Below are 24265 nucleotides of genomic sequence, written 5' to 3' on the forward strand. Positions count from 1 at the left end.
TCATTAGATAAAAATTAAAAATCCATTTTAATTGCATTATTTTTTATATTATCAAAATAGAAAACTTCATTAGAGGACAGTCAAAACACCAAGCTAAAAAAGACAACAAAACCTAAAACAATTCATAAGCCTAAATAAGCATTTCCGTCACCACCTAAAGCAAGCAACCATGTTGTTAAACTCATTGCATCTTAGCATATAATGTTTATATGCCCGCTGACTATTAATGCAGAAACCTAATGGTTACCATAGCAGTCAATAATATGTCCAGAAAATCAAAGACTATCCATCATGCATTATCATGTGATCAGGCGGTTCACCTCAAGTCTAAGCCCCGCACTTACAATTTCAGCCCTTCATTTTAAAATCAAAGACTTGGTTGTCAAAGGATTTTATGACCAAATCCTTCGACTATACAAACAAGAGCTCCATCATCCCTTTGGCCTCCATGCAAACTCCTTTATTCTCCCTTCCATCATCAAAGCATGCTCCTATGCAATGTCCCATCACTTTGGGCTTCAACTTCACTGCTTGTCTCTCAAGTCAGGCTGTGACTCAGACCCAGTTGTATCCAATTCTCTCATTTCTATGTATGCAAAATTTACAATTGTTGAAGCAGCACGTCAGGTGTTTGATGAAATGCCTGAAAGAGACACCATCACGTGGAATTCCTTGATAAATTGTTATGTACAAAATGGGCATCTCGAAGAGGGGCTTAAAGTGCTTAAGCAAATGTATCTTCATGGTTCTATACCAAAAGCGGAGTTGATTGCCAGCATCGTATCAGTTTGCGCAAGGACAAGAGAGTTGAGACTGGGCAGAGAGATTCACGGACTCGTCATTGTTGATGGAAGGATTAAGGAGTCGGTGTTCTTGTCAACGGCTCTGGTAGATTTGTATATGAGGTGTCATGACTCGTTGATGGCTTTACATGTTTTTAATCAAATGGAAGTTAAAAATGAAGTTTCTTGGACTGCCTTGATTTCGGGATGCATTGCTAATCACAGTTATGACATTGCAATGGAATGCTTCCGGGCAATGCAGGTTGAAGGATTGAAACCAAACAGAGTGACGGTGCTTGCCATTTTACCGGCTTGTGCCGAATTGGGACTTATAGAACATGGGAAAGCGATTCATGCATATACTTTTCGTAATGGATTTGATTCAGATCATCATTGCTCAGCAGCTCTCATACACATGTATTGCAAACACGGGAAAGCTTTGCGTCCTGCCAAGCTAATTTTCGAAAGGATACCTGTTAAAGACGTTGTGGTGTGGAGTCTGATTATTGGGAGCTATTCTCAATGCGGCAATAACGCAAAAGCTCTGAAACTCTTTAGCCAGATGCGAGCTGAAGGAATTGAACCAAACTCTGTAACTCTGTTGGCAATCATTTCTGCCTGCACCTCTCTATCTTCACTAAACCTTGGATGTGGAGTCCACAGCTATGTCTTGAAATCTGGGTTAAGTTTTGACATTTTCATTGGCAATGCACTTATCAATATGTATGCCAAGTGCGGTTGTATCAAGGATGCACATCAAATTTTCAAGGAGATGCCAAGGAAAGATTCTGTTTCGTGGAGCACAATGATTGGCAGTTATGGCCTTCATGGTCACTGTAAGAAAGCTTTGCAACTCCTTGATGAGATGCAAGAGAGAGGGATAGAGCCCGATGCAGTCACTTTCCTCTCTGTTTTATCTGCTTGCAACCATGCTGGCCTCGAGGAAGAGGGAAATAAGATCTTTAAGCGAATGATAGAAGGCAATAAAATACAATTAAGCGTGGAGCATTATGCTTGCTATATTAATCTTCTTGGAAGATTAGGGAAGCTTGAAGATGCTTATGAGCTTGTTAGATCAATGCCCATGAAACCAAGTACTAAAATCTGGAGTTCGTTAGTCACAGCTTGCAAGGTTCATGGAAGATTAGAGAAAGCAGAATCTTTCGCACATCACCTTGTTACAACGGAGCCTGAGAATGCTGCCAACTATACCTTACTGAGCATGGTTCATGCTGAAACCGGCAACTGGCTTGGGGTGGAAGAGGTGAGGAGAGTCATGAGAATACAAGGATTAAGGAAATGCTATGGATTCAGCCGAGTTTAGCCAGATAATGACAAGGCTTGTAACATAGTACTCAGCAGCGACCACACTCACCCTCAAGTGTTAAGTCAATGGTTCTTTGCACTTTGAAAAGGCTTGTAGACTCCAGCCAGGAAGCACAAGTAGCAAAAATGAATCATATCCACACTCTGCAATGCATCCAACACAAAACGGAAGAGTGGACGACCAGCCTCAGAATTATAATCCACTCACTCCTGCCCAAGCAAGGACCAACGAACAAAAAGCAGGATATTTGTAATTCAGAACCAACCAGAGGCATCTGCCTTGACTTCCTTAGGCGGAGAAAATCTTTTGTTAATCTCCATTTATACGGTCATACAAGTCCTCTATTGGTAAACCAGCGCTTAATGCAAGAGTCCAAAACTAGTGTTATCAGATTCCGTTCATCAAATCAAATAGTTTCATGCTTCTAGCAAACTAAATCAGTAATTAAAATGAATCCAATACTTATTCCAAGTACGTGAACATGCCATAAAAGGGTGGAAAGTAAACGGTTTATCTAGATCGGACAAGCATCTCCAACGTTACTCGTTTTTCAGCTAAATTTTAGGGCACGTTTAGTAGTGCTTTTAGAGACTCAAGGGAGTTCAAAAGCATTAGACAGAAAAAGTGCTTATGTATTATAAAGCACTAAAAGTGTTTTATGGAAAATCTTCAGGAAGCAATTCCAAGTGTTTTCTTTCTGACAGCACTTAAAACTTTTGATAAAAATTTCAACTTGCTTCCAACAAAAACAATTTCGGCAAAATCACTTATAAGTGCTTCCTTAAAACATGCAACAAACCCTGAGTACTTCAGGATGAAAAGGCACATGTCTAGCAAATCCAAACAATTAGTAATTTAGTATCGAAGCATACTTTTTTTCTAATAGAAACGTAGAACATATTAAAAACCCCAGCAGGGCAAAGAAGAGGATGAGAAATCCTCACACCACAACCAACATGAACAGAGCAAAAAAAAAGGAACAAAAATACCAAACCCATGCAAAAACAAAGAAACGAAACAAGTTCCCAGAGAAAACCCAGAAACCCAACACTAAAGGCAGATCACTTCACAACAGCTACAAGATCCCTCATAATAATAGGATAAGGATAGTCCCAAAATTCCAAAGTTACCGAAGCCCACAATGCTGCCCAGAATTTCACTCTAAGCCACAGAGCGTCCATGTCCACATCATAAGCTTCAAAAGTTCTTCTAATTCGTTCCAGCCAAATATTCCAAAACATAGACTGCACCAAACAGCCCCTTAAGGTTGAAGCTCGGTTCCCTTTTCCTAAACCTACAAACTGAAAACTAAGGAGCTTGAAACACTCTCTAGGAATAACCCAGACAGCCTCAGTTTCCTTCAACAAGAGCCACCACAGCCTTATAGAGTAGGAACAATGCAAGAACAAGTGATCTGCATTTTCCTCACACACTTTGCACAAGACGCACCAATGAGGAGATAAACAAGAAGACGGTCATCTTCTTTCGAGGATGTCGCACATGTTGACTTTCCCAAGTCCTAGTTTTATAGTATAATCACATTAATGACAGCATCTGTCGACTGGCCTACATAACTGGATATACATATATAAATGCACATAAATACCTAATAAAAATCAGCTATCCAGTCTGTATCTAGCATGAGGAAATCATCCAATTGTATATTTTCTAGTGAAGCAACAGCTTCTCCAGTAGCGCAACTTGGGGCAAATGAACCACTATCCACTTCATATGCACTTGCCATACCCTTAGAAACCAGTAAATTTGGAGAAGCTGGTTTATCAGATGGAACCTGGGTTGTCATTGTAGACGACACTGGAGTAGACTCTGATACATCAGCTGAAGAAAAATCTGTTGCAATAGTCTGTATATCCTTCTTGGACAAGGAAACTGTCGAGCCCTTAGAGAGCACTGGCCTTCTATTCTTTGGAAAATTGAACTCTGCACGTTCACCATGAATGCAATACGCAGCAGCATCATGGGCCCGAGCTGCCTTGTCTGGGGCATCATAAGAGCCCAACCATATCCTGTCTCCCGATTTTGGAAGCCTGATTTCAGAAACCCACTTACCCCAAGCCCTCATTCGAACGCCCTTATATCGTCCTGGGGTTCTCTCTCGCCGGACCTTTTTGGAAGTAGATGTTGTCCCCAAATCCATGGGTAAAGGAGACTCACCAAGAGAAAGTCTCAAGATAGCGGAAGAGTAGGATCTGGAAAGAACTACGGTAGGAAATCATTTATGAAGGAAGATAATGGATGTGAATGGGGATGCGAACAGGGTCCAAAATTAAGAGCATGTCTCAAGTGAGCAGGTGGAACTGACATGGTTGTGGTGTGATGTCACAAGTTGCACGTGGCAGCAGAGATACCGTCACGTGGGTGAGCATGGTATAGACATGAAGTTCCCAAATGCATACAACCGCAGTTGGCAAGACACGAATCAATGCGCTTGTTATGTTTAAGCCTCTTTCTAAAGGAGTACATACATACATAAATGCATACATATACATACACTAATATATACAAACACATACATACATAAATATATACAAATGTATATAGATTTTCTAGAAATCAACCAAGCATTTCCTGAAGAATACAAAGCTCAATGCCTTACTTAAAGAAGCATGATATATATAGAATTTATCAAAAGTATCGGGTGGGAAAATTCAGTACAGAATTGGAGATATAAATTCCTCATAATTAGGTTTTAGAGTAAAGGTACATTCCCATACAAACAAAATATTTGAGAAATTAAAAGAACTTGCTTTGGCTAAACCTGGTCATGTCGGCCTCTCAGATGCTCTACACAAAAGCTTCACCTGCCAGAAGAAAGTGAAATCACGATTCTGCATGCTGGAAAGCTTTCATATTCTTCTCGCATATGCTGGGCTTATGTCATGTTCAGTTACATTTTCTAGCAACTTTAGCAGTCAACGATAAGAGAACTAAACCAGAAAAAAATACAGATATTAGACATGGCAACTTACGTGAGTCTTGTGGTTGGTAATGGCAAGAAACGCAAACAAAATTACTTTAACATAAGAAGGGAAAAAAAAATGCAAAACAAGACAAACAGATAAAGTGCAAAGACTAGTATACATGGCATTTGAACCAATAGCTTTGAGAAGCAACGATTTTTTATAACTTAACTATTGCATCTAGCTCTAGCTCTGAGAAGAAATGCACACACAGTATTAATGCACCAAACTTATTATATCTTTCAGGAGGTTTGCAAAAGAATTGCAGCCTTAACTAATTTTAGATTTACAGCCAATACATCAATTTGTTGCCTAAGTTAATAATGAGTTGGAATCTTCTTATAACAAAAAAAATAAGGATTTGGAAAACGGGCATCACAATTGTTAGATTTTTATGGCTAAATTAATGAATCTGATACGATTACATTAGGACTAACTAAGCTATGAAATATATAAGGAAGAAAATAAAGAAAAAGGAGAAGCTAATGTTACTTATCGTGGAATAATAATAGCAGTTGAAGAGGAAGCCTTAAGAAGTAGAATAAGGTGAAGGTGGTAATGGTAAAATAGGCTCATAAATGCGTGCTTTCGTGATGATTTCGGCAACAACCCAATGCTTGCGTTTGCTCAAAGGCCTCGATGGCTCCAATCGGACCTGATCAAGTAATATGCTTATGATGAAATTAAATTATTGTTGAATAAGAAACAGAGAGAAGAAGAATGAGAAAGGACATACTCGGTCACCGATGTTGCAATGATTCTGCTGTCATGGGCCATGAATTTGGAGGTCCTCTTCACGTATCGGTTGTAGAGTTTGTGATGGAACAGCCTACCACCGCCACCGCTACCGACTTCTGCATCTTATTGGAAATCACCATACCCGCCACCGCCTTCATCTCTCTCTGTCAAACCCTACTGCATTTTCAACGTCCCTATTTCACTCTTCTTCTGGGTATCAGAGTTTAAAATGGGGTTAAATCGGACCTACTCTTAAGCCATGCGATCGGGTCGATCCGACTTTTTCAATTATTTTCCGTAGGAGTTTTTATCATGAATGATTTTATTTTATTTTAGAATTAAGGAAAGATAATATAGGTTGTTCTATTTCATTAAAGGAGGAACTATTATTAGATTTTATTTTTAATTTTAATTTTAATATAAAAAATATGAATTTACTTTATTATCTTTATTTAATTAATAATTTTAATTCTTAATGTTTGAATTAACCAATGAGATTTTTTGGTATTTTGAATGTTTCACCATTCTCTACATTTTGTTATATATATATATATATATATATATATATATATCACTTCTATTGAGGATCCTCAAACAATTTTATTTGAGGATGCTCTTTAGTACCCTACAATTTTTTTTCCAATGATCAAAACCATCTATTTTTAGGTCTTCATTCATAGATCATCCTTACAAAAAATTAGACAAATCAAAACCGTTTCGACATCCAATTGTGTTCTACAAAATCAATGAACACGGTGCTTCAAGAAAGTACTAAAATTTTAATAACTCAATTGAATGGTCAAATGATATCGGATTCAAGTGATTTTTTGTAGAGATGATCTTTGAATGTGTATCTACAAAATAGACGGTTTGGATTAGTGAAATACAATCCGGAGTGAGCCCTACAAGGGGTGTCCCTCAAATAAGCTTATTTGAGGGATCCCTCAATGGAAGCTCTCTGTATATATATATATATATATATATATATATATATATAGAATTAAGGAAGAGAAAATATAGAGATTTTCTATTTAAACCCTGCATTTCTCTTTATTCACCTGAATACTTAAATCATTAAGCTGTAAGTTTTATTATTGTGTAAAAAAACAAAAAAGGTCATCGAACTTAATACTTAATCCTAGTACATCTATACACACACCCCACTACTTTTCATATTAAGTTCTAGAAAAGTACAAACTCATCTATATCTTATTGCCAAATTACTCTTATCTTTTAAAGACGTAGAACATTGACGAGCCCACCTCTATAAAATTTGTGTGGGAGCTGATAGAAAGGCTTATTGATTGTTTGGCTGTAATGATCTTATTCTCTTCCCTTTGTTGATTGTTTTTTTTTTTTTGGCACTCTTGGTTGTTGATTGCTTGGTTGTTTTGATTTTTGATTTAAAATTTATACTTGATATTATTAAATTTCGGATTTGGGGTTCCATTTGTTTTTTTTTTTGCTCAGAACAATAATATTATTGTCACTTTTGGAATTCCAGTATTGGGGTAGCTTGAATTTTTCTTTGTGTTATACTAATTGACGTACAAGTTCATGTTTTATCTGGAACTCTGGAGAGTTTAGGATGACAACTTAGAATATATATATATATATGTGTGTGTGTGTGTGTGTGTGTGTGTGTGTGTGTGTGGTGGTTGTGTTGTGGGGTCTCCATGCTAATTTTAGTAGGAAGCATGCAGGGAACAATGGCTTATGTGGCTTCCCTTGTTAGTTTGGGAAGTGTCACACTTTTGGGCTCATTTGAAAGGTCCTGCTCACTTGTTAGAAAAGTTTCTTTGTCTAAAGCAAGTTTAAAGGGTAGCAGGAGATGGCATTGTGTAAGGTTATCTGTGTGTAAATGTTCGGTCACAACTACTGATTTTGTTGCCAAGCAAGGCACTCAGGTGCCCCTTGATTCTAACAATTATAGAGGAAGTACATATGTTTCTAATGCCAATGCTGATTTTGTACTTAAGCCTTCCCCAAAGCTAGTATTGAAGTCCTCATGAACCCGTTGTAGGTATTGATGCAGCTTTTTTTTTTTTTTTTTTTTTTTGGAAGCAACAACAAAATACTTTTACTCCAAGTCATGGTACCAAGACAAAAATTGTTTTGGACACAACTAAACAATTCACAACTGATGAGGTAAATAGACTATTATTATGATGTTGTAACTTCTGAGTGGTTGATAATCTTTTACAACTACCATATATGCTTTTATATAGATATTTAATAATCAAGAAGCATTGCTAAATTGGAATCGTGCGCAAGGACGAAAGTGTGGCATAGTAGTTGTCATTAAAAGGTTTGATGGAGTTGGAAAAATTATAACGAGGAGAGCTAGAGTTACTTTAGGTTATGAGAGAGGTGGGCATTATATTAAGAAGCCTAATGTAGATTGGTTGAGAAAGCTAGTAGATCTGAGATGCAACTATTGCTATGTAGACTATCTGTTCACAAGTATATTCATTGGCATAGGACTGATGACACCAATTGTGTAAGCTATCTTTTTTAGGCTCACCCTGATAGTGTAAACCTATTGCATGCATTTCCTCATGTACTAGTAATGGATTGCACATATAAGACAAACAGGTTTCAATACCCATTATTACAAATTGTGGGGGTGACATCGACGAAACTAACATTTTGAGCTGCATTTGCTTATATTTCTTCTGAAAATGAAGAAAACTATACGTGGACTTTGAATAGATTGAAAAGCATCATGAATACAAATTGTCTTCCAGTGTGATTGTCACTGATAGGGAAATGGCACTTATGAATGCCATTCGCAATGTGTTCCCTAGTGTTTGACATTTATTATGTTGATGGCATATCAACAGGTGTGTGATGAAAGCTTGCAAGGTTATTCCTAGCTTATACTAAATCTCTTATTTCAATGTTTATAAATAGGGCAGAAAGTGCACATTCACAACTGAAGCGACAACTTGGCACAAGCCAGTGCAACTTCGAAAAATAGTGGGCCAAGATTCATGCCATATTAGTATTGCAACACATTGAGATAAAGGCTTCATTTGAGAAGAGTCAATCATTTGTCCAGCATGAATTTAATAAGGTGAGCCTACTTAAAGACTTGATAGGGTATGTGTCTATTGTTGCCTTGGAGGAAATTTTGTGTGAGTCAAAGAGGATACAATATGTCGGGGCTGATCCCATTGCATATGACTGCGTTATTAGACGCAGCCACGATTACCATGTGCTCATGAGATGGCTAAGTTAAGTCGAGCATTCCGACCCATTGCTCTTCATTGTGTTCATCCTCACTGAAGGAAATTAGATATGTTTCCCGCCACACAAATTAGTGACAACTTAGATTCTCCTGAAGATGCAAAGATTGACATATTTGTCAACTAGTTTAAAAGTGATGATGCTGACACCAAGAGACACATCGATATGAAGTTACAAGAGATTATGGATCCAAAATCTTCAACACTTAGAGAACCACAAGTGAAGATCAAGACAAAAGAGCGTCCAAGTAATTTTGACAAGTCTACTCGTAGATTGCCTTCAACCTTTGAGCTTGTCGAATCCGATTGTAATAGGAATTCTTGAACATTGTCCAACAGTGTAGTCTATACGAAACCTCCACCAAAAAAGCGAAAGAAACAAACACCCCCATTAACAGTAAGTACTTCATATTACTTTTATGTTACAATTATACTTGTTGCTCTTTATGTTTCTTTACTTTGTAGGTGAACCGTGATACTCAATCATCAGCACTCGCAATTATAAATGCTGAAACTACACTGCCTAAGAAGCGACCACCAAAACTACCAGTATGTACTCATATTATTTTGATTAAAGCATCAAAAGTTCAAAAGAAAAACTTATACTTTTTTTTATTCAGGTGCATAAGCAACAAATTGTCAATCCCGAAGACTTGAAACAACAATATAATGACAAACTTCCAGCTGCTATAAGGCCATTTATTATGGGGGCCCAAGATCTAAAATTTGATGGCAATTGTGGCTTTAGAGCCATTGTTGGGTTGCTAGGTTACAGGGAGAATTCTTGGCATAAAGTAAGGAGGGAGTTACTGATGAGTTGAAAATGATGAATTTCTTTATGAATTTATCTTTCAGAGTGTTGAAAGTAAGCATGAGGTTGAGTATCGCTTGGATTATTTTGATGATTACCCTTTAGAAGATAGGTGAATGCTCATACCATAAATGGGTTACCTTATTGCAAATTGTTACAATCTGGTCTTGATGCATTTTTCAAATGTTATATCTCTTATGTTTCTACCAACAGAAAGTCATCCTTTGCCTGAATATCAATGTCGGGAAATTTCCATCGGATTGGTTGAAAAACACTTTGTGCATGTATTATAATAAATTTTTTCTATTTATAGCTGGCAGTTTTGCCTTGTGAAATTTGTTTGTTGTTTTAACTATACATTTGACAACTTTATTTTATTTTGACAGCTACACTTGCAACCACACCATCTATGCCACCTATTATCAATCATTGGCTTGATATTTCCAACCTCAAAGCATTGGATTGGTGTAGTCCATATCGAGATCGCACTGACAATTAGAAAGAGCTTATCGGTTCATTTGATGTACATCTTGATGTATATTGATCCCTTACTATTAGATGTTTTGTCACAATAGTTTTATTTTCATTTGACCTATTGGGTTTTGTAAACTTTTATAAAATTTTATCAGGTTACACCTTCATTATCTTCCCTATTTATCTCCTATAAAATATAGGTATGCTTTTGTTTCGATGTTACAAAAGATTGTGGAGAAAGAAAAGTATATAACGATTACCATCTTAAATGCCATTTTTACTGTAGCAATGTTCTCAAATAGCAAATGACTTCATTATATCGTTTCATCTCAATAGGCTAAATGTCACTTTTCCGTTGGGTAAAAAATAAAAGAAGATGTTGTGGTCATTGATTTTTAGTGTCATCATAAAACGAAACCAAACTAACTAACAATGTCTCATATGATCTAATGACATGACAAAAACAGATTGTGAAAACAACAAAATCTCATGTATACTACAAATTTTTTTTAATGATTTAAGTATTTGGGTGAACAAAGAAAATTATGGGGTATAAATAAAAAATCTCTTTTATTTCTTATTTTTGCAGTTTGGGGTGTATTTAAAGGTAGTTTAGGAAGATAGTGAGGTTTTCTTAGAAATTGTAAAAATTTAAATTAAAAGTTGAGGTGAACTAAGAGAAGTGTGGGGCTTGAATAGAAAATCTCAAAATATATTTAGGTATCTAGCCTATTGGAAAAAAAAGGGTCTTAATATCTCAGGTTTCAAACCTCACGATACTTGACAAAACACTCTTCTCCCTTCTAACTAGTAGGGGAGGGCATGGTACGAGATGATACGGGATGGAGGTCATCCTGGTGTCAATCCCGGATAGGGGAATTGGAATGGGATGACACGGGATGTGAGTTTTTGAGAACACGTTCAAACATATCAGACCCAAATGGGACCAGTATGATTCGGTATCAATGTTGATATCGTAAAAAATCCTGCAAAAATTCAGAAATATTGCAATTTTTATAAATCAAGCCTGATACAAAGTTTACAAACAATCAAGATTCAAGAGTCTTGTTCAAGACCTCCCAAATTATATGATACATTGAATACATTCACATTGGCTTTTACAAATCAAGCATAATACAACAAAACAAACAATCAAGTCTTGATTCAAGACCAACCAAGAATACGATCTTCGACCCCCTGGTTTTTCTACACAAAAAGTAGGAGAGACTTTGGGGCTTTCCTTTTCCACCCATTTTATACACTTTGGAGAACACAGAGAGAGAGAGAGAGAGAGAGAGAGAGAGAGAGAGAGAGAGAGAGAGATGATGAGGAGAAGAAAAGAGAATAATATAGGGAGGAAAGGAGAAGAGAATGGAGAAGAATAGATAGAATAGAGGGAAGGAAAGGAGAAGAGAAGGGAGACGGAGGAAGCAAAGCTTGAAGAGTTGAAATATTCGTGGGAGATGAGGAATATGAAATTGGGGTTTATTATTTACTTGGTACTGTCCGGTACAGTATGGCATCAAACGGGATCACAAATTTGGAACCGGTGTCGTACCAAGTAACGGGATGACGCGATATCATCCCGTTTACACTTTAACACCAAATGAAACGACATGAGATTGTCATGATTTGGTATAGTTTCGATATTCTGGTTTTGATGCTCAACCCTACGAACTAGGACAAAAAAAGAATTTAATTGTGCCTCTTAAAAATAAGACCAATATATATTTTTTAATATGAAATATTGTTCCAACAACCAAAATATATATATATATATTTATATAGTCTATATTATTTTTATTTAAAAACAGTATATGAGCATTTTATGTTAATTTGAATAAAGTGAAAAAATAACCAATGGAATGTTAAATAAATTTACTCAAGTCTTTGGTGTGCTCCCAAATGGTCCGGGTTCAAATGTCTAAAGTAACTGTGTTTGTGATTTTCCCCGTACTTTTTTTAATTTTGGCAACCAAATAATAATAATAATAATGTGAAAAAATAAAAAAAATATTTGTATTGTTAATATTAGCGGAACTCATAAATATAAGGAATGACTAAACCGTTATCCTCTTTCCCTCAATATCTCTTTACCAACCAACACCTCCTGTTCTTCATGCTCTCTCTTATTTACTTCCACTTATGTTCATGTTTGAATTCCATTTCTGCTTTGAGAAGCTGAAAAATGTGGGCTCATACTAATCATGTCCTCCATGGTCTTATGCAAAAACTTTATCTTTAATAAACCGAAGCTGCGGCGGAGCTCCTTTTATCTGCACAGAAATTCGTCGACATTAGTTTCTCAACTGGGCGATACAAGACGGAGGTTTGCCGCCGGGTTCATCCCAAATGCCGGGAAACGAAAAAGGGAAAGGAGCTGGTGGCAGAGATTCTTTTTCGACGAGGATGGCAATTGGCTTGGTTTGAAGGAGGATGACATGCTGGTGGAGGCGGAGGATGACTTGGAGATGGACGGCTCTGATGAAGGTGAGAAATTTGAGGCGTGGAAGGCGAGGGCTGAAGCAATCGTGGAGCTGAGGGAAGCACAGCAAGATATGACGAACGAGGAGAATCGCAAGTGGGAGGACTGGCTTGCGGATTCTAATTCTACTTCCTGGGAAGCTGTGCAGTCGGATCCTACTCAAGAAAAGGGCTTGCTATACTCTCTCACTGATTTCGTTCTTAGAAAGGAAGATGACGACGACGACGACGACATGCTCTATGAAGACCGTGTTTTCCGCTATGCCTCACTCAATTCGGTAAGTGCTCATGTCTGTCAACAAAATTCTTCATTTTCTTTGCTTCACTTCACAACTGTGGGTTTTTATTTTTATTTCCTTTCATTTCCTTTGCTCGAGTATACAAAATTCTTCAATCTATCAAAGCATCTCTTCCAATAATAACTCCTCCTGTTAAGTCAATTTAAATAATTAAATTATGGTGGAAACCAAAAGGTAATAAATATTTTCCATTGATTGTATTCAAAGGAAACAATCTAGTTGAAGAAATGTAGTTCTTTCCTAATAATCACTAGGATAATGGATAGAGCATATCTAAAAGATAAGATTGCTCTGTACAATAACAATTACAATTAGGGCTGAGTCCAAAACTGTAATCACTAGTATAGTGATCACAATAATACGCAATTGTGATTCTCTTTCTTTTTGCATTTGCTTTTGTGATATAGGAACCCGTGTTCGTGCACTATGAACATGAGACATTCCACCTTTAATATAGGAGCTATCAAATCAAAGCATGCAATATTGAAATTTATATTGCATTGGTGTTTCTGTTTTTAACCTTACTACAACATGCAACAAAACTACATTACATGGCTTGAGTGTAATTTTCTGTCAGCCAGCCTGCGTCTGTCCTTTAGATATTGATATTTTTCTGTCTCATATTTGGATCTTCTCCTTTTTGTTAAGGGACTAATTTCATAAGTCAAATTCATCCATTTTACAGGCTAAATTTTTGGCGGTGTTAATAATTATACCCTGGGCCTTGGATTTTGTGGTTCACGACTATCTTCTGATGCCTTTTTTAGACAGGTAACCGTTATCTCTTTTTCTTATCAGATATAGAAAGACATACACACACATTTCAAAAAATCACAAAAAAAAAAAAAATTGCTTTGAGAGGAAAGAGACCTCAGGCACTGAGTTGATACCCTCTGAATCCTAAAGATTTAACTGACAAAGTGTTGCCTTGTTGTAACTATTGTCCAGCAACGGCTTGCTGAATTTCCCAGTGACATGTCTAATCACCAATATTCAATTAAATCTCCCCTCCATAGATATTAACTTGGGTAGCTTAAGGAAAAACTTCGGCAAGTTTCCAGGGGATGCCACCTTAATGTGCTAACCTCTGTTAATGCAAGAAAAGAAGACTGCATTAAAAGCATGTGTTGAAATTAGTGGCTGCTATATATATTTTTTCTTTTAAAGAAAGCCATGTATGCAATTATGTGGTGGAGAATATACAATCCCACATTGGGAATTCTGATCCTTGTATCCATCCATGGCCATGTGGTTAGTGTTAGATGCTCTAATTCTAACACTTATATAGGATGCATATGGAAGAGAACTTATAATCTTTAGTCAAGGAATCTGGTTTAGTTTTATATCAAAAGATTCAAAACCCAACATCATCAATGCAGATCCTAGATTTAGTGTCTTATTCAACGGATCAGCCAAATGTAAGACCTACAAGCATCTAACATTAATTGATAGTATAAATCATACTTCTCTAAATCTAACCTTTCTACTCTCCTTAACTTAAAACTTTTTTGTTAGGTAGGTCATTCTTCTAAGGAAACAATTGATAACTTTGTAGGTAGGTTGGTTCTATTTTCCAAGTTTCAAATTGCAGTGGTTATGACAAAAATTACATACATAATTGTGTGTCTAATACATGCATGTATAAACTAAAGGAAAAAGATTGTAAGTTCAATCTTTATGCTCTGTTGCACTGGAATTGGTATTAAATTTATTTTTAACCATTGTTTTACCTCTAAATTATGAAATAATGGGTCGAGCACCCACTTTTTGTGAACAGATATGTGAAGACTGTACCACTTGCTGCAGAAATGCTTGACGTCAGAAGAAATCAAAAGCTTCAAATGGTTGAGGAATTAAAAATTGAGAGAGCAAGATTTCATTTTGAGATGGAAATTGGTAAATCTCCACCGCTTTCTGATGAGGAGGTTTGGTGGGAATTGAGGCATAAAGCGTAAGATCGACACTATTTTGCGCTCCTTTGGAAAACCATAACATTATTTATTTAATCTTTATCCATTTTGTTGATTAGGTTCATTAAGTCACAATCGAGATTAGTGGGTAAACTACAAGGAATTAGTAAGTTTTAGAAGAAGGCTAAAAGTAGCCACACATGCCTAGATTTAGGCAGTCTAGTTTATGATTTGTGACCCTAGAACATATGACTACATAAACAATCAAACACTTAAACCTTTTAATGACATAATTACATCAATCGCGAGTTCCATTGTGTAAACCTCCATGATCTTTTACTACATTCAGGCTGCTAAAAACCTTTAAATTCTGCAAAAAGGTAGAGTGGAGATTTAAGCAATTAAGCACTCTAAGCAATGCCATGCATGAGTACGAGGATAGTGGAACCATTTTCCTACAGAGAAACTCTACAAGCAGTCTAAGTGGGATTGACAATAAGGTACAGGGTAGAGGAGATGCATTAAATGTGGAAGAAGTCTACGGAGCGTGACCAAAACTGGTACTTAGAAGTTAAAAGTGGAGGGCTGGAAAAGATATGGATATACCAATTCCCTTTTTCTAGAGCAAATATGGAGATATAGAAGCCAGGGTCCCTACTAAAGATAATGGCATTTCTAGGAACCAGCAGGCTGTATAGTAATTGAATAAGAAAAATCCCTCTCTGTGATATCCTTTTCTCTGATCTAAATACAAACACAATTAAATTTAAGCTGGAGAAAAATGCTCAGAGCAATTTAAAGTGGAAAGGGAAGAACAATTGCACGGTCCCATGAAAGCTTTACAATTCTAATGATATGCCCTTAAAATTGACCTTGACATCAATGAAGGAAGGGAGATACTTCTGGAAAAGTGAGCATGTAGAGTTTGATTTTCTTTTTTAGTCTCTAAAGTAAAAGAAATAGTATAGAAGAAGAGAAGAACCCATATAATACAACAGATTCAAGAGTGTGTGCTTTGATATTATATAATAGTATTAAGTTCTAAGGAAAGGACAATTCAGCAAAATCACCCAATTTATATGTGTTGTTTCATACATATTCCACTGCCTTGATTTTGGTATCTCATTTAAGGTTTTCTTCCATTTGATTCTTTGGTCTAAATCTATACCTGAACTCTTTTCTCATTCCACACTTATACATTTGGATATGCATAACAAAATTATTTAGGAAATTGATCTCTGAAATGACAACTATGGAACATTTCTTCTTTAAAACGTCCAGTATTCACATTTATCAGTGGTGACTTCAAATTCACCTATGCGTCAAACATATGTGATTATTATTTATATTGATAATTACAGTTTAATGTCATTAGAAATGTTGAACTTTAGTCTATTATATTGCATGGATAATTTTGGAAAACGCCCTTATGTTTTAATATTCTTAAGCTAGATTTTTTGGACTATAATTTCAATGAAAAATGTTGTCCAATTACTTTCCTTATGGTTTCAACAGATTAGAGCTAAGAGATGAATGGAGATTAGAGAATCGTAAAGCATTTGCCAACATATGGTCAGATATGATATTCGGGGTCTCATTATTCACTCTTTTATACTGCAATCAGAGTAAAGTGAGTTACCATTGCTCTATTTCCTTAGTATACCTTCATGCATGATTTTTTTTTTTTTTTTGGTTACCTATGATAGTAAAAAACATTGCTTAAAATGAATGTCTTCGGAACACTTTACAGTTAACAACCATTATCATCATCCGTCAGACAAAAATAGTTAGTATGAGCAGCAATTGCATTATTAGCTATGGTTGTCATTGTCAATACTATATTTTTTTACTTTGCCCTTTCCAATTTGTCATATGTGTGGTTAAGGGTGATAAATATGCACCCTTATTGTTTGCTGAATACTCGTCGACAAAATTATGCAATTATGACACCTTTTGTCTGCTCAGAATTTTCACAGCAGTCAATATCAAAGTAAGGATTGACTATATATATATATAGGTGAAGACTATAAAACATTTGACATCTAGATGGTGAAATAAGAAACAGTACACATCAGATCTAAGTAGTTGAATTCAAGCTGATGTGTATTGTTTTTTATGTCACACAAAAATAGTAGTATGACAATGAAATTATAGCTTAACCTCGTGAAATACCAATTAAGATTCACTATGTAGCTAGTTTCTCAAGAAATATTGCAATCTTGGATTCATATAGAATATTTTTTTTTTCTGCTTTAAAAATTTTGTATGAAGATTAGCTTTAGCTTTAAAATTCTGCACTCAACTCTTGTTAAATTGATTGTATTTTATTTTCTTTAATTCTTCCCTTGCTTTTGCAGGTAGCTTTGCTGAAATTTACAGGTTATAAGATAATAAATAATATTTCAGATACCGGGAAGGCATTTCTTATTATACTTATCACAGATATTTTTTTAAGGGTAATACTATCTGTGCTTTACTACTGTGGTTTTTCCAGTTTACCATGCAGAGTTTATGAAAATTGACTTACTATGAAATCTATAAAGTAAAGGCACATGTGAAATGATTTGATGCTAATATAGACACACGCTCAATTTTTCTCTGGCCAGATATCCTAGCATGTTATGTTTGCTAGGCTGTCAATATGGACTACAGATTAGGTGGGCTTTTGTTAAATTGTGTAGTCCAGATTCAGTCTGGCAACATGACTTTTCCAGTTATATGGTAAGAGAATATTACTGCGTATATATACACACACATGATATATGGATAGTGCCTTTCTCAGTGCAGCACATCGAGTTTTTAGGTAAATACTGGACATGTATTGCAGCCCTTGAATTGATCTTGTGGCTGACTGAGTTGCTCTTAGAGTCAAACACCAAAATTGGTTCCAGCTGTAAAGATCAAGAGAAAGAAAGGCTGAAAAGTCCCTTCCCATGCCACAGAAAATCACACGCTTGATATACAACCTTTGGACTGCATCTTTGTGGCGTGGGAAGGGATCTTTCACCCTTCCTCACTCTTGCTCTTTACAGCCGGAACCCATTTTGGTGTTTGACTTTGAGAGCAACTTTGCCCAGCCACAGGATCAATCCCAGGGCTACAAATCCGGTCTTTAAATAAATACCGGATGTCACGCACTGAGAAAGACACTTTATAGGTCTAAGTTTCGGACTTAGATAGAAGACTTGACTATCATTTGTTAGATTAAATATGAATGGTTGAGATGCATACTGAGTAGGATGAATGTGAACCATTCATATTTAATTAGTTATAATGTACTAGGTCTCAAGTTTAAGGCACTCTTCATTCAATAGATCATCTTCATATAACGAATATGTATATATATATATATATACACACCCCTTTTTATGAGGGATCCTTTTTTATGAATAAAATTGAAAGAATATTTGCTTAAGGTTTTTCAGCTTTTTGGATTGTGAATCATGGTTACCAAAATTGATCAGAAATTGATTGAACAAACTAAACCAAAACACAAACCTACCAATAATAATGCACAACGTCTCACAATGTTGTTGGTCTAGTTGACTTAATCGCATGATCAATGCAATTGGTAGTTGGACGGGCAAATTCCCTCACAGGACGTCTTGCATTTGCAACGCTGTGTAATGAGGTCGTACCTTAGCAGGGGCAGCAGAAACCCCTGCGGCATGTTGCGGATGCACGATGTCATTTAGGGAAGCTTTGGGGATGATGGTATTTATTATTTCATATGTGTGATAGTCATCTGGCGGCATCAGTTATTTTAGTTAATTTCTTCAGTTTCATATCTGTGATCATCATCTTACTCATCTTTGTGTGACAAAAATGTGTGCATATCAATCTTTCTGATGTATAAAACTGCATACCTGCAGGTATCATTCTGAGTCTGGTTGGCAGACGTTGTTAGAAATTTTTGTTGAGCATTACGGGATTGATGTTGATCAGTCTGCCATAACCATTTTTATCTGCCTGATTCCAGTTGTCATTGATGCATGTGTGAAACTTTGGGTATGTTCTACTCTACATTATAGTGATTTCAGTTTTTAGTAAAACTCATATTTTTCATGGCTGTTCTTACCAAGACTTGCAAAACTGTTCAGACCTGCATCTCCTCTCTTTGTCTCTCCACTCAAAGATGTCTATAGGTTTACATATTATCTCCAAAAGGCTAATTATCTCTAATAAATACCAAGGTTAATTATCGCTCATTATCTATATGTTCATTTTACTTTGACTGTGCCTCACAGTTATTTACCAGAAGTACTTAAGTGAAATATATACATTGTCAGAATATAAAATAACCATTAGGCTGGCCATCTTCTAGTCTTATCCAACTCAGACTTTTGCAAAAATGCAATCTTGAGCAGGTTAGAAAAAAGACTAATTATTATGTAACGACAGATATTCTTCTTGTTATTATATACTGATAAAAAGCTGCTGTATTCCACCTCAAAATTCATTAACTTTATATACTGACATTAGCATTTCTAGTACTCTCTGGGACGACAGGAATCTACTACACTAGTCTTGTTAAATTACCACATATTTGGTATTCCCTCTCTGAGCTCAGCAACTAAGTAGAGAAAGGTAGAGTCTTACTGAGATGATATGGTTCTCCGAGTTTCGTCCCAAAAAAAAAATTTGGTTCTCCGAGTCCTGCCTATCTGTCCAATAGGAACTGAGATAAGCTGAATGTGAATGCTACTTTGGTATAAAAGTATGCATGTTATTACATTATAATTGTTTCTTTTATGAACCAGTTTGAGCATTGCAAAACCTTCTACTCTAATTTGTTCAACTGCGAGATCTGAATGAACTTGTATATGTCATTTACAAGTGCAATGCTGTAAGAAAAGATTAATACAAATAGAGAACCACAAATGGTGTGGTTAGAAAATTTAGGGTATTGATTCTATTTATATGGTTTCTGATGAAAACCGTTTGAAGTGATATGTGCTTTCTTTAACCTGTGAAAGGATCTATTAGAATATGTAAGAACATGCACATGATATTCAAGTTTGCATGTATCGTGCTTGTAGCTTCTTTACATTTTAATATTGTTGTTAATGTTTGTCTATCATTGTATTTGCGGTGCAGTTGTTTAAATTCCTACCAAGATTGTCCCCCAAGGTGGCAAACATATTCCGGGAAATGAAGCGTCACTAGTAAAATTCTTTATTTGGGTTTTCTCTGACTTCTAAGAGAATTCTGACCAAGATAGCTTGTACCACCAAGATTACATTTTTTGAGTTATTATTGTTTGATTTTTTCCTCGATTTTCCGTATATAGAGGTTTATCTGGTGTTGTAAATGTTGATGATAAATATGGACAATTTCTCAAGTCTTTATTCTTCTGTGAGATTATAGGACATTGTAGTTGTTGGGATATCATTCATACCCATAAAAGATCTGTGTACGATTGAACCTAAATATATGCTTAATTTTAAGTTTGCATATGTTACTGGCATGCTAAGCAAGGATCGGGCCAAGCTAAATGGCAATTCAAATTTGTATTTTATTTAATGCCAAAATACAGGAAAATTACAACTTAAAATCACGCAACAGTCTCTGTATTAATAGCTTTGATCAAATCAAATCTCAAAGTAGCCTTTGGTGTAGTGGTTGCCTTCACTTAGTTGGAGGAGATTCGAGTTCAAGTCCCATGCAAGGACGATGCATATTTGATGCAGGAGCACCTCTTTAAGACAACTAGCGTGCCAAGTCAGGGGGGTCCAAAAGGACCCCTAAGCCGCCAAATCATCTCAAGGACTACTAGTGGAAATAATTTAGGAGCATATATTTATTTTTATTCTGATTGACATACCTACAACAGAGGTTTAATAAACAGAGGTTAAGAAACATGCAATCATCCTGGGTTTGCTAGGGTAGGAACACAATGAAATAAATAGCATTTCACCGAATGGCCAAGAACCTCTTCAAATACTACTTGTGGCAAGCTTTGCAAATTTTACTCAAACATCCTGCTGTTCTCACAACTTGAATTTATGTCAATTTTAAGCTTTTTCTTGGTGGCAGATAAAAGTTTGAAGTTGAGGAGAAAAACTTAGCAGCAATACTGCCACGTCCACAAGTGATGCCTTGTACATAGGCTATTGTTTACTTGTCTCTACGCCCCCTCATTCTTCTAATTCTCAATCCTCATTCTTCTAAACCCTCTCTTTTATCTTTGTTCTTCCCCTCCCTCCTATTATTTCTCTGTCCTGCATCATCTGTCTTTGCTCCTGTACTGTACTAACGCCGCCTCCTATGGATAACAGTCAAAACATCTGAATTTTGCTGACTTTCCATCTCTCTGGTAAAAAAATCACACAAAGTACACATGATGTCAAAATTCAAGTAATATAAAATAAGAAAAAAGAAATGATTTCAGGATACATTAATGCAACTTAAAATTGATATAAATATGGGGCACAATTCTGCTTGAAGACAAGGAAACAATTGAGAGCGCATACACCAAAAATAAGAAGAGAAATACGACTATATTTAAAGGAGATGAAATGGAGTCTCTTGCTACATACCCAGGATACAGTTGGTTCCAAAATGCATTATGCAAATCATCATCCTCGTGTGCTACTGATGGACATGTCTTCTGAGCAAACATATCAACAGAGCAGCATAAAACACATGGACTGGCGATAGCCTTACCCTACAAATTAGGAACTTATTTCCTCCTGTGAAAACATTTTATTATACTACAGGCCTCTTCTACATGGGCATTCCGAACCAGTGAATCTAAAATTATATTACAAATAGAAGAATCAGGAAAACAACCATATGCTTCCATAGAGAGAAATATCTCCTTCGCCACATCAAGTTTTCCTGAATCACACAATGCCTTGATCAAAGCACTGTATGTATAATTGTTGGGATTCAAACCCAGTGTTAACATAGCAAGAAAAAGTTCCTCTGCTTTCTCAACCTTGTTCATCCTACAAAGACATTGAATAAGAGCATTGAACGAGTAAGCATCTGGTTTTATTCCATCTGCCTCCATTGTTTTCATTAGTCTCATCGATCTAGCAATATCTCCAATGAAACACAGAGCGCGTATCAATATATTGTATGTGATGGCATTTGGAGTGACCCCCCACCTAACCATCTCAGCAAAACATTCAAAAGCATCATCAATCTGGTTCACCCGACAAAGACCATCAATTATTGAACTAAAAGTGAACGTATCTGGCTTAAACCCATGTTCCAAGAGCAATGCCAATAGTTCATGTGCCTTACCTACCTCTCCAACCTTGCAATATCCATTAAGAAGTGTATTGAAAGTAACAAGGGTAGGAGGAATACCTTTGTGCTGCATATCTCCAAAAGCCTTTGATGCCCTGTCCATCATTTTGGCTTTGCAGAAGCAATCAATTACCATGTTGTATGAGAAGGCATTTGACACAAGTCCCTCTTTGATCATTTGATCAAAGATTCGATTCCCCTCATCACCTTGTCCTGCCTTGTACATAGCTTCAATCAATTGAAGATAAGTACTAAATCCTGGTTTCACTCCTCGCTGTATAAAACTTTCAAATATTTCCTGGACCTCATTCTGAGGATTAGCTAATTCCTTTATCAAACAAACCATTATGATGTTGAATGTCGAACTGTCAGGCAAATAACCTCTTGCACCAGATTTCTTCAAAAACAGAGCAATCTCTTTTGCCATATTATAATTTGAAAGGCAACACAGTATGGAATCACAAGCTACTTTAAAAAATACAGACTCCCTTTCAAAAAAAGTCAATAACAACTCAAAAGCCTTCCTAGGGGCCATGCAACGAAATACCCCATGAACCAATGATCTGATAGTAGCTTCATTAGGGGACACATTCTTCTCCTTCATTATCTCCAAAACCCTGAAGGCTTCGTCAACCCTCTTTGAATTACAAAACCCACCTATGAGGATAGTATACGTACAAACATTAGGCAAATACCCCAAGCCCTCCATTTGTTTGAGCAAGCGAAGTGCCTCATCCACAATACCAATCTTGCAAACTCCATGAATGAGGGTATTGTAAGTGAACCTATCGGGATTGCAGTTATCCGCGGGCATCTGTTGGAATTTTAGATAAGCCAAGTCAAGTGAATTGGACTTGACTAAAGCATCGATCACAGCATTGTACAATCTTGTGCTAAGACTAAGACCCAAAAAAGATATTTGCCCAAAAACCTCAGCACAATATTTTGCCAAACCCAACCTACCCCAACTGCTGATCAATATGCAAAGCAAGTCTTCACTGACCTTAAAACCTGAATTCTTAATATCTTTTAGCAATTCAACAGACAATACAACTGGGCCTTTCCAGTAAAAGGTCTTGGCTAAAACACCACGAACTGATTGATTCTTTGCGAATAACGAGTCGGTACTAGAAACCCATATGTAAAACTTCAAAGAATGTAATGGGCTTTCTTGGTTTTGCAAGACACTAGCAACAAACTGGGGATTTAAAAAAATCCTCTTGGCCTTCAACTCGTGGTCCAGCAATAAAAACCAGTCATTCCGTGAAAGAATTTGAGTGATGTATAGGTGATCAATTCGTTTATTATCAACACGAAACTTGTGATTAACAGCTGAAATGGGATTCGTTGAAATGGAAACTAAATTAGGATTTTGAGGCTCAAAGTTGGGTTTAGGAGAATTACCTTTAAGAGGAGCTCCAACGTTGTCAGAAGGTGTTTGATTCAGAACTTTTCTGGGTTTGTTTTTTGATGAGGATTCTCTATGAGCTTGCTCGGGGAGGTTTCTGAGTGCAGGTGAGGCCCTAGAAGCTAAAGAAGAAAGCCATCTCATGTCCCTCACCATGCAAGTTGCTAAAGAACTAGGGTTGAGTAAAGAGCGCAACTTTATTTATGTATTTATACATGTACCTCGGTATGTTGGTTGATATTGATAATTGGAGACTGGGGAGAATGGTCCGCCAACTCTTTTTTAGCGCATCACTTTTTTTTGCCTTTTTTTTTAAAAAATTTAAATACAAGCTAGTCTAAATTATAAACGAAGGGATTTTGGTTCCAATTGGTAGAAGAACTTGTATAAAACGGTGATAGTATTGTTTTGCTATACCTGAAAAATCATAATTTATCACGTGAAAAAGTTATCACACGTGACATATCGTGATTGGTTGGAAATAGAAAAATAATGTTATCCTAATTTCATATAAGTGTTTCTCCCCATCCCCGTTAAGCATTTTTC

At 36.3% G+C, this 24265-nt stretch overlaps 4 protein-coding genes across 5 annotated transcripts; 2 read left to right on the forward strand and 2 right to left on the reverse strand.

Moving 5' to 3' along the window:
• Window positions 1-87: 87 nt before the first annotated feature.
• On the forward strand, window positions 88-2499 carry LOC103324304 (PPR superfamily protein). The gene has a single exon (XM_008226347.2). It carries the CDS (start codon window positions 292-294, stop codon window positions 2104-2106), a length of 1815 nt encoding a protein of 604 aa, XP_008224569.1. The 5' UTR covers window positions 88-291; the 3' UTR covers window positions 2107-2499.
• Window positions 2500-2963: 464 nt separating this feature from the next.
• On the reverse strand, window positions 2964-6164 carry LOC103324305 (Integrase-type DNA-binding superfamily protein). The gene is made up of 2 exons (XM_089047119.1): window positions 5827-6164; window positions 2964-5057 (listed from the first exon to the last, which is right to left on the reverse strand). Exon 2 carries the CDS (start codon window positions 4265-4267, stop codon window positions 3716-3718), a length of 552 nt encoding a protein of 183 aa, XP_088903245.1. The 5' UTR covers window positions 4268-5057; window positions 5827-6164; the 3' UTR covers window positions 2964-3715.
• A 6268-nt stretch (window positions 6165-12432) lies between these two features.
• LOC103324306 (CemA-like proton extrusion protein-like protein) lies at window positions 12433-20510 on the forward strand. 2 transcript variants are annotated; one of them, XR_016123795.1, is made up of 7 exons: window positions 12433-13123; window positions 13830-13915; window positions 14922-15095; window positions 16570-16684; window positions 17412-17433; window positions 18927-19062; window positions 20152-20510. XR_016123795.1 is itself a non-coding variant. In XM_089044978.1 (7 exons), the coding sequence occupies exons 1-7, from the start codon at window positions 12569-12571 to the stop codon at window positions 20218-20220; spliced, it is 1233 nt and encodes a 410-aa protein (XP_088901104.1). In that variant the 5' UTR covers window positions 12542-12568; the 3' UTR covers window positions 20221-20510. The 2 variants fall into 2 exon arrangements, 1 of the variants encoding a protein (XP_088901104.1); XM_089044978.1 differs by having other exon boundaries at window positions 12542-13123; window positions 17412-17507; window positions 18925-19062.
• Window positions 20511-20544: 34 nt separating this feature from the next.
• PPR40 (pentatricopeptide (PPR) domain protein 40) lies at window positions 20545-23941 on the reverse strand. The gene is made up of 2 exons (XM_008226349.3): window positions 21594-23941; window positions 20545-21367 (listed from the first exon to the last, which is right to left on the reverse strand). Exon 1 carries the CDS (start codon window positions 23873-23875, stop codon window positions 21737-21739), a length of 2139 nt encoding a protein of 712 aa, XP_008224571.2. The 5' UTR covers window positions 23876-23941; the 3' UTR covers window positions 20545-21367; window positions 21594-21736.
• Window positions 23942-24265: the final 324 nt, after the last annotated feature.

Source organism: Prunus mume, linkage group LG2 (genome assembly GCF_029339155.1).
Source record: "Prunus mume cultivar Tortuosa linkage group LG2, ASM2933915v1, whole genome shotgun sequence".
In the NCBI taxonomy this organism is placed as follows: domain Eukaryota; kingdom Viridiplantae; phylum Streptophyta; class Magnoliopsida; order Rosales; family Rosaceae; genus Prunus; species Prunus mume.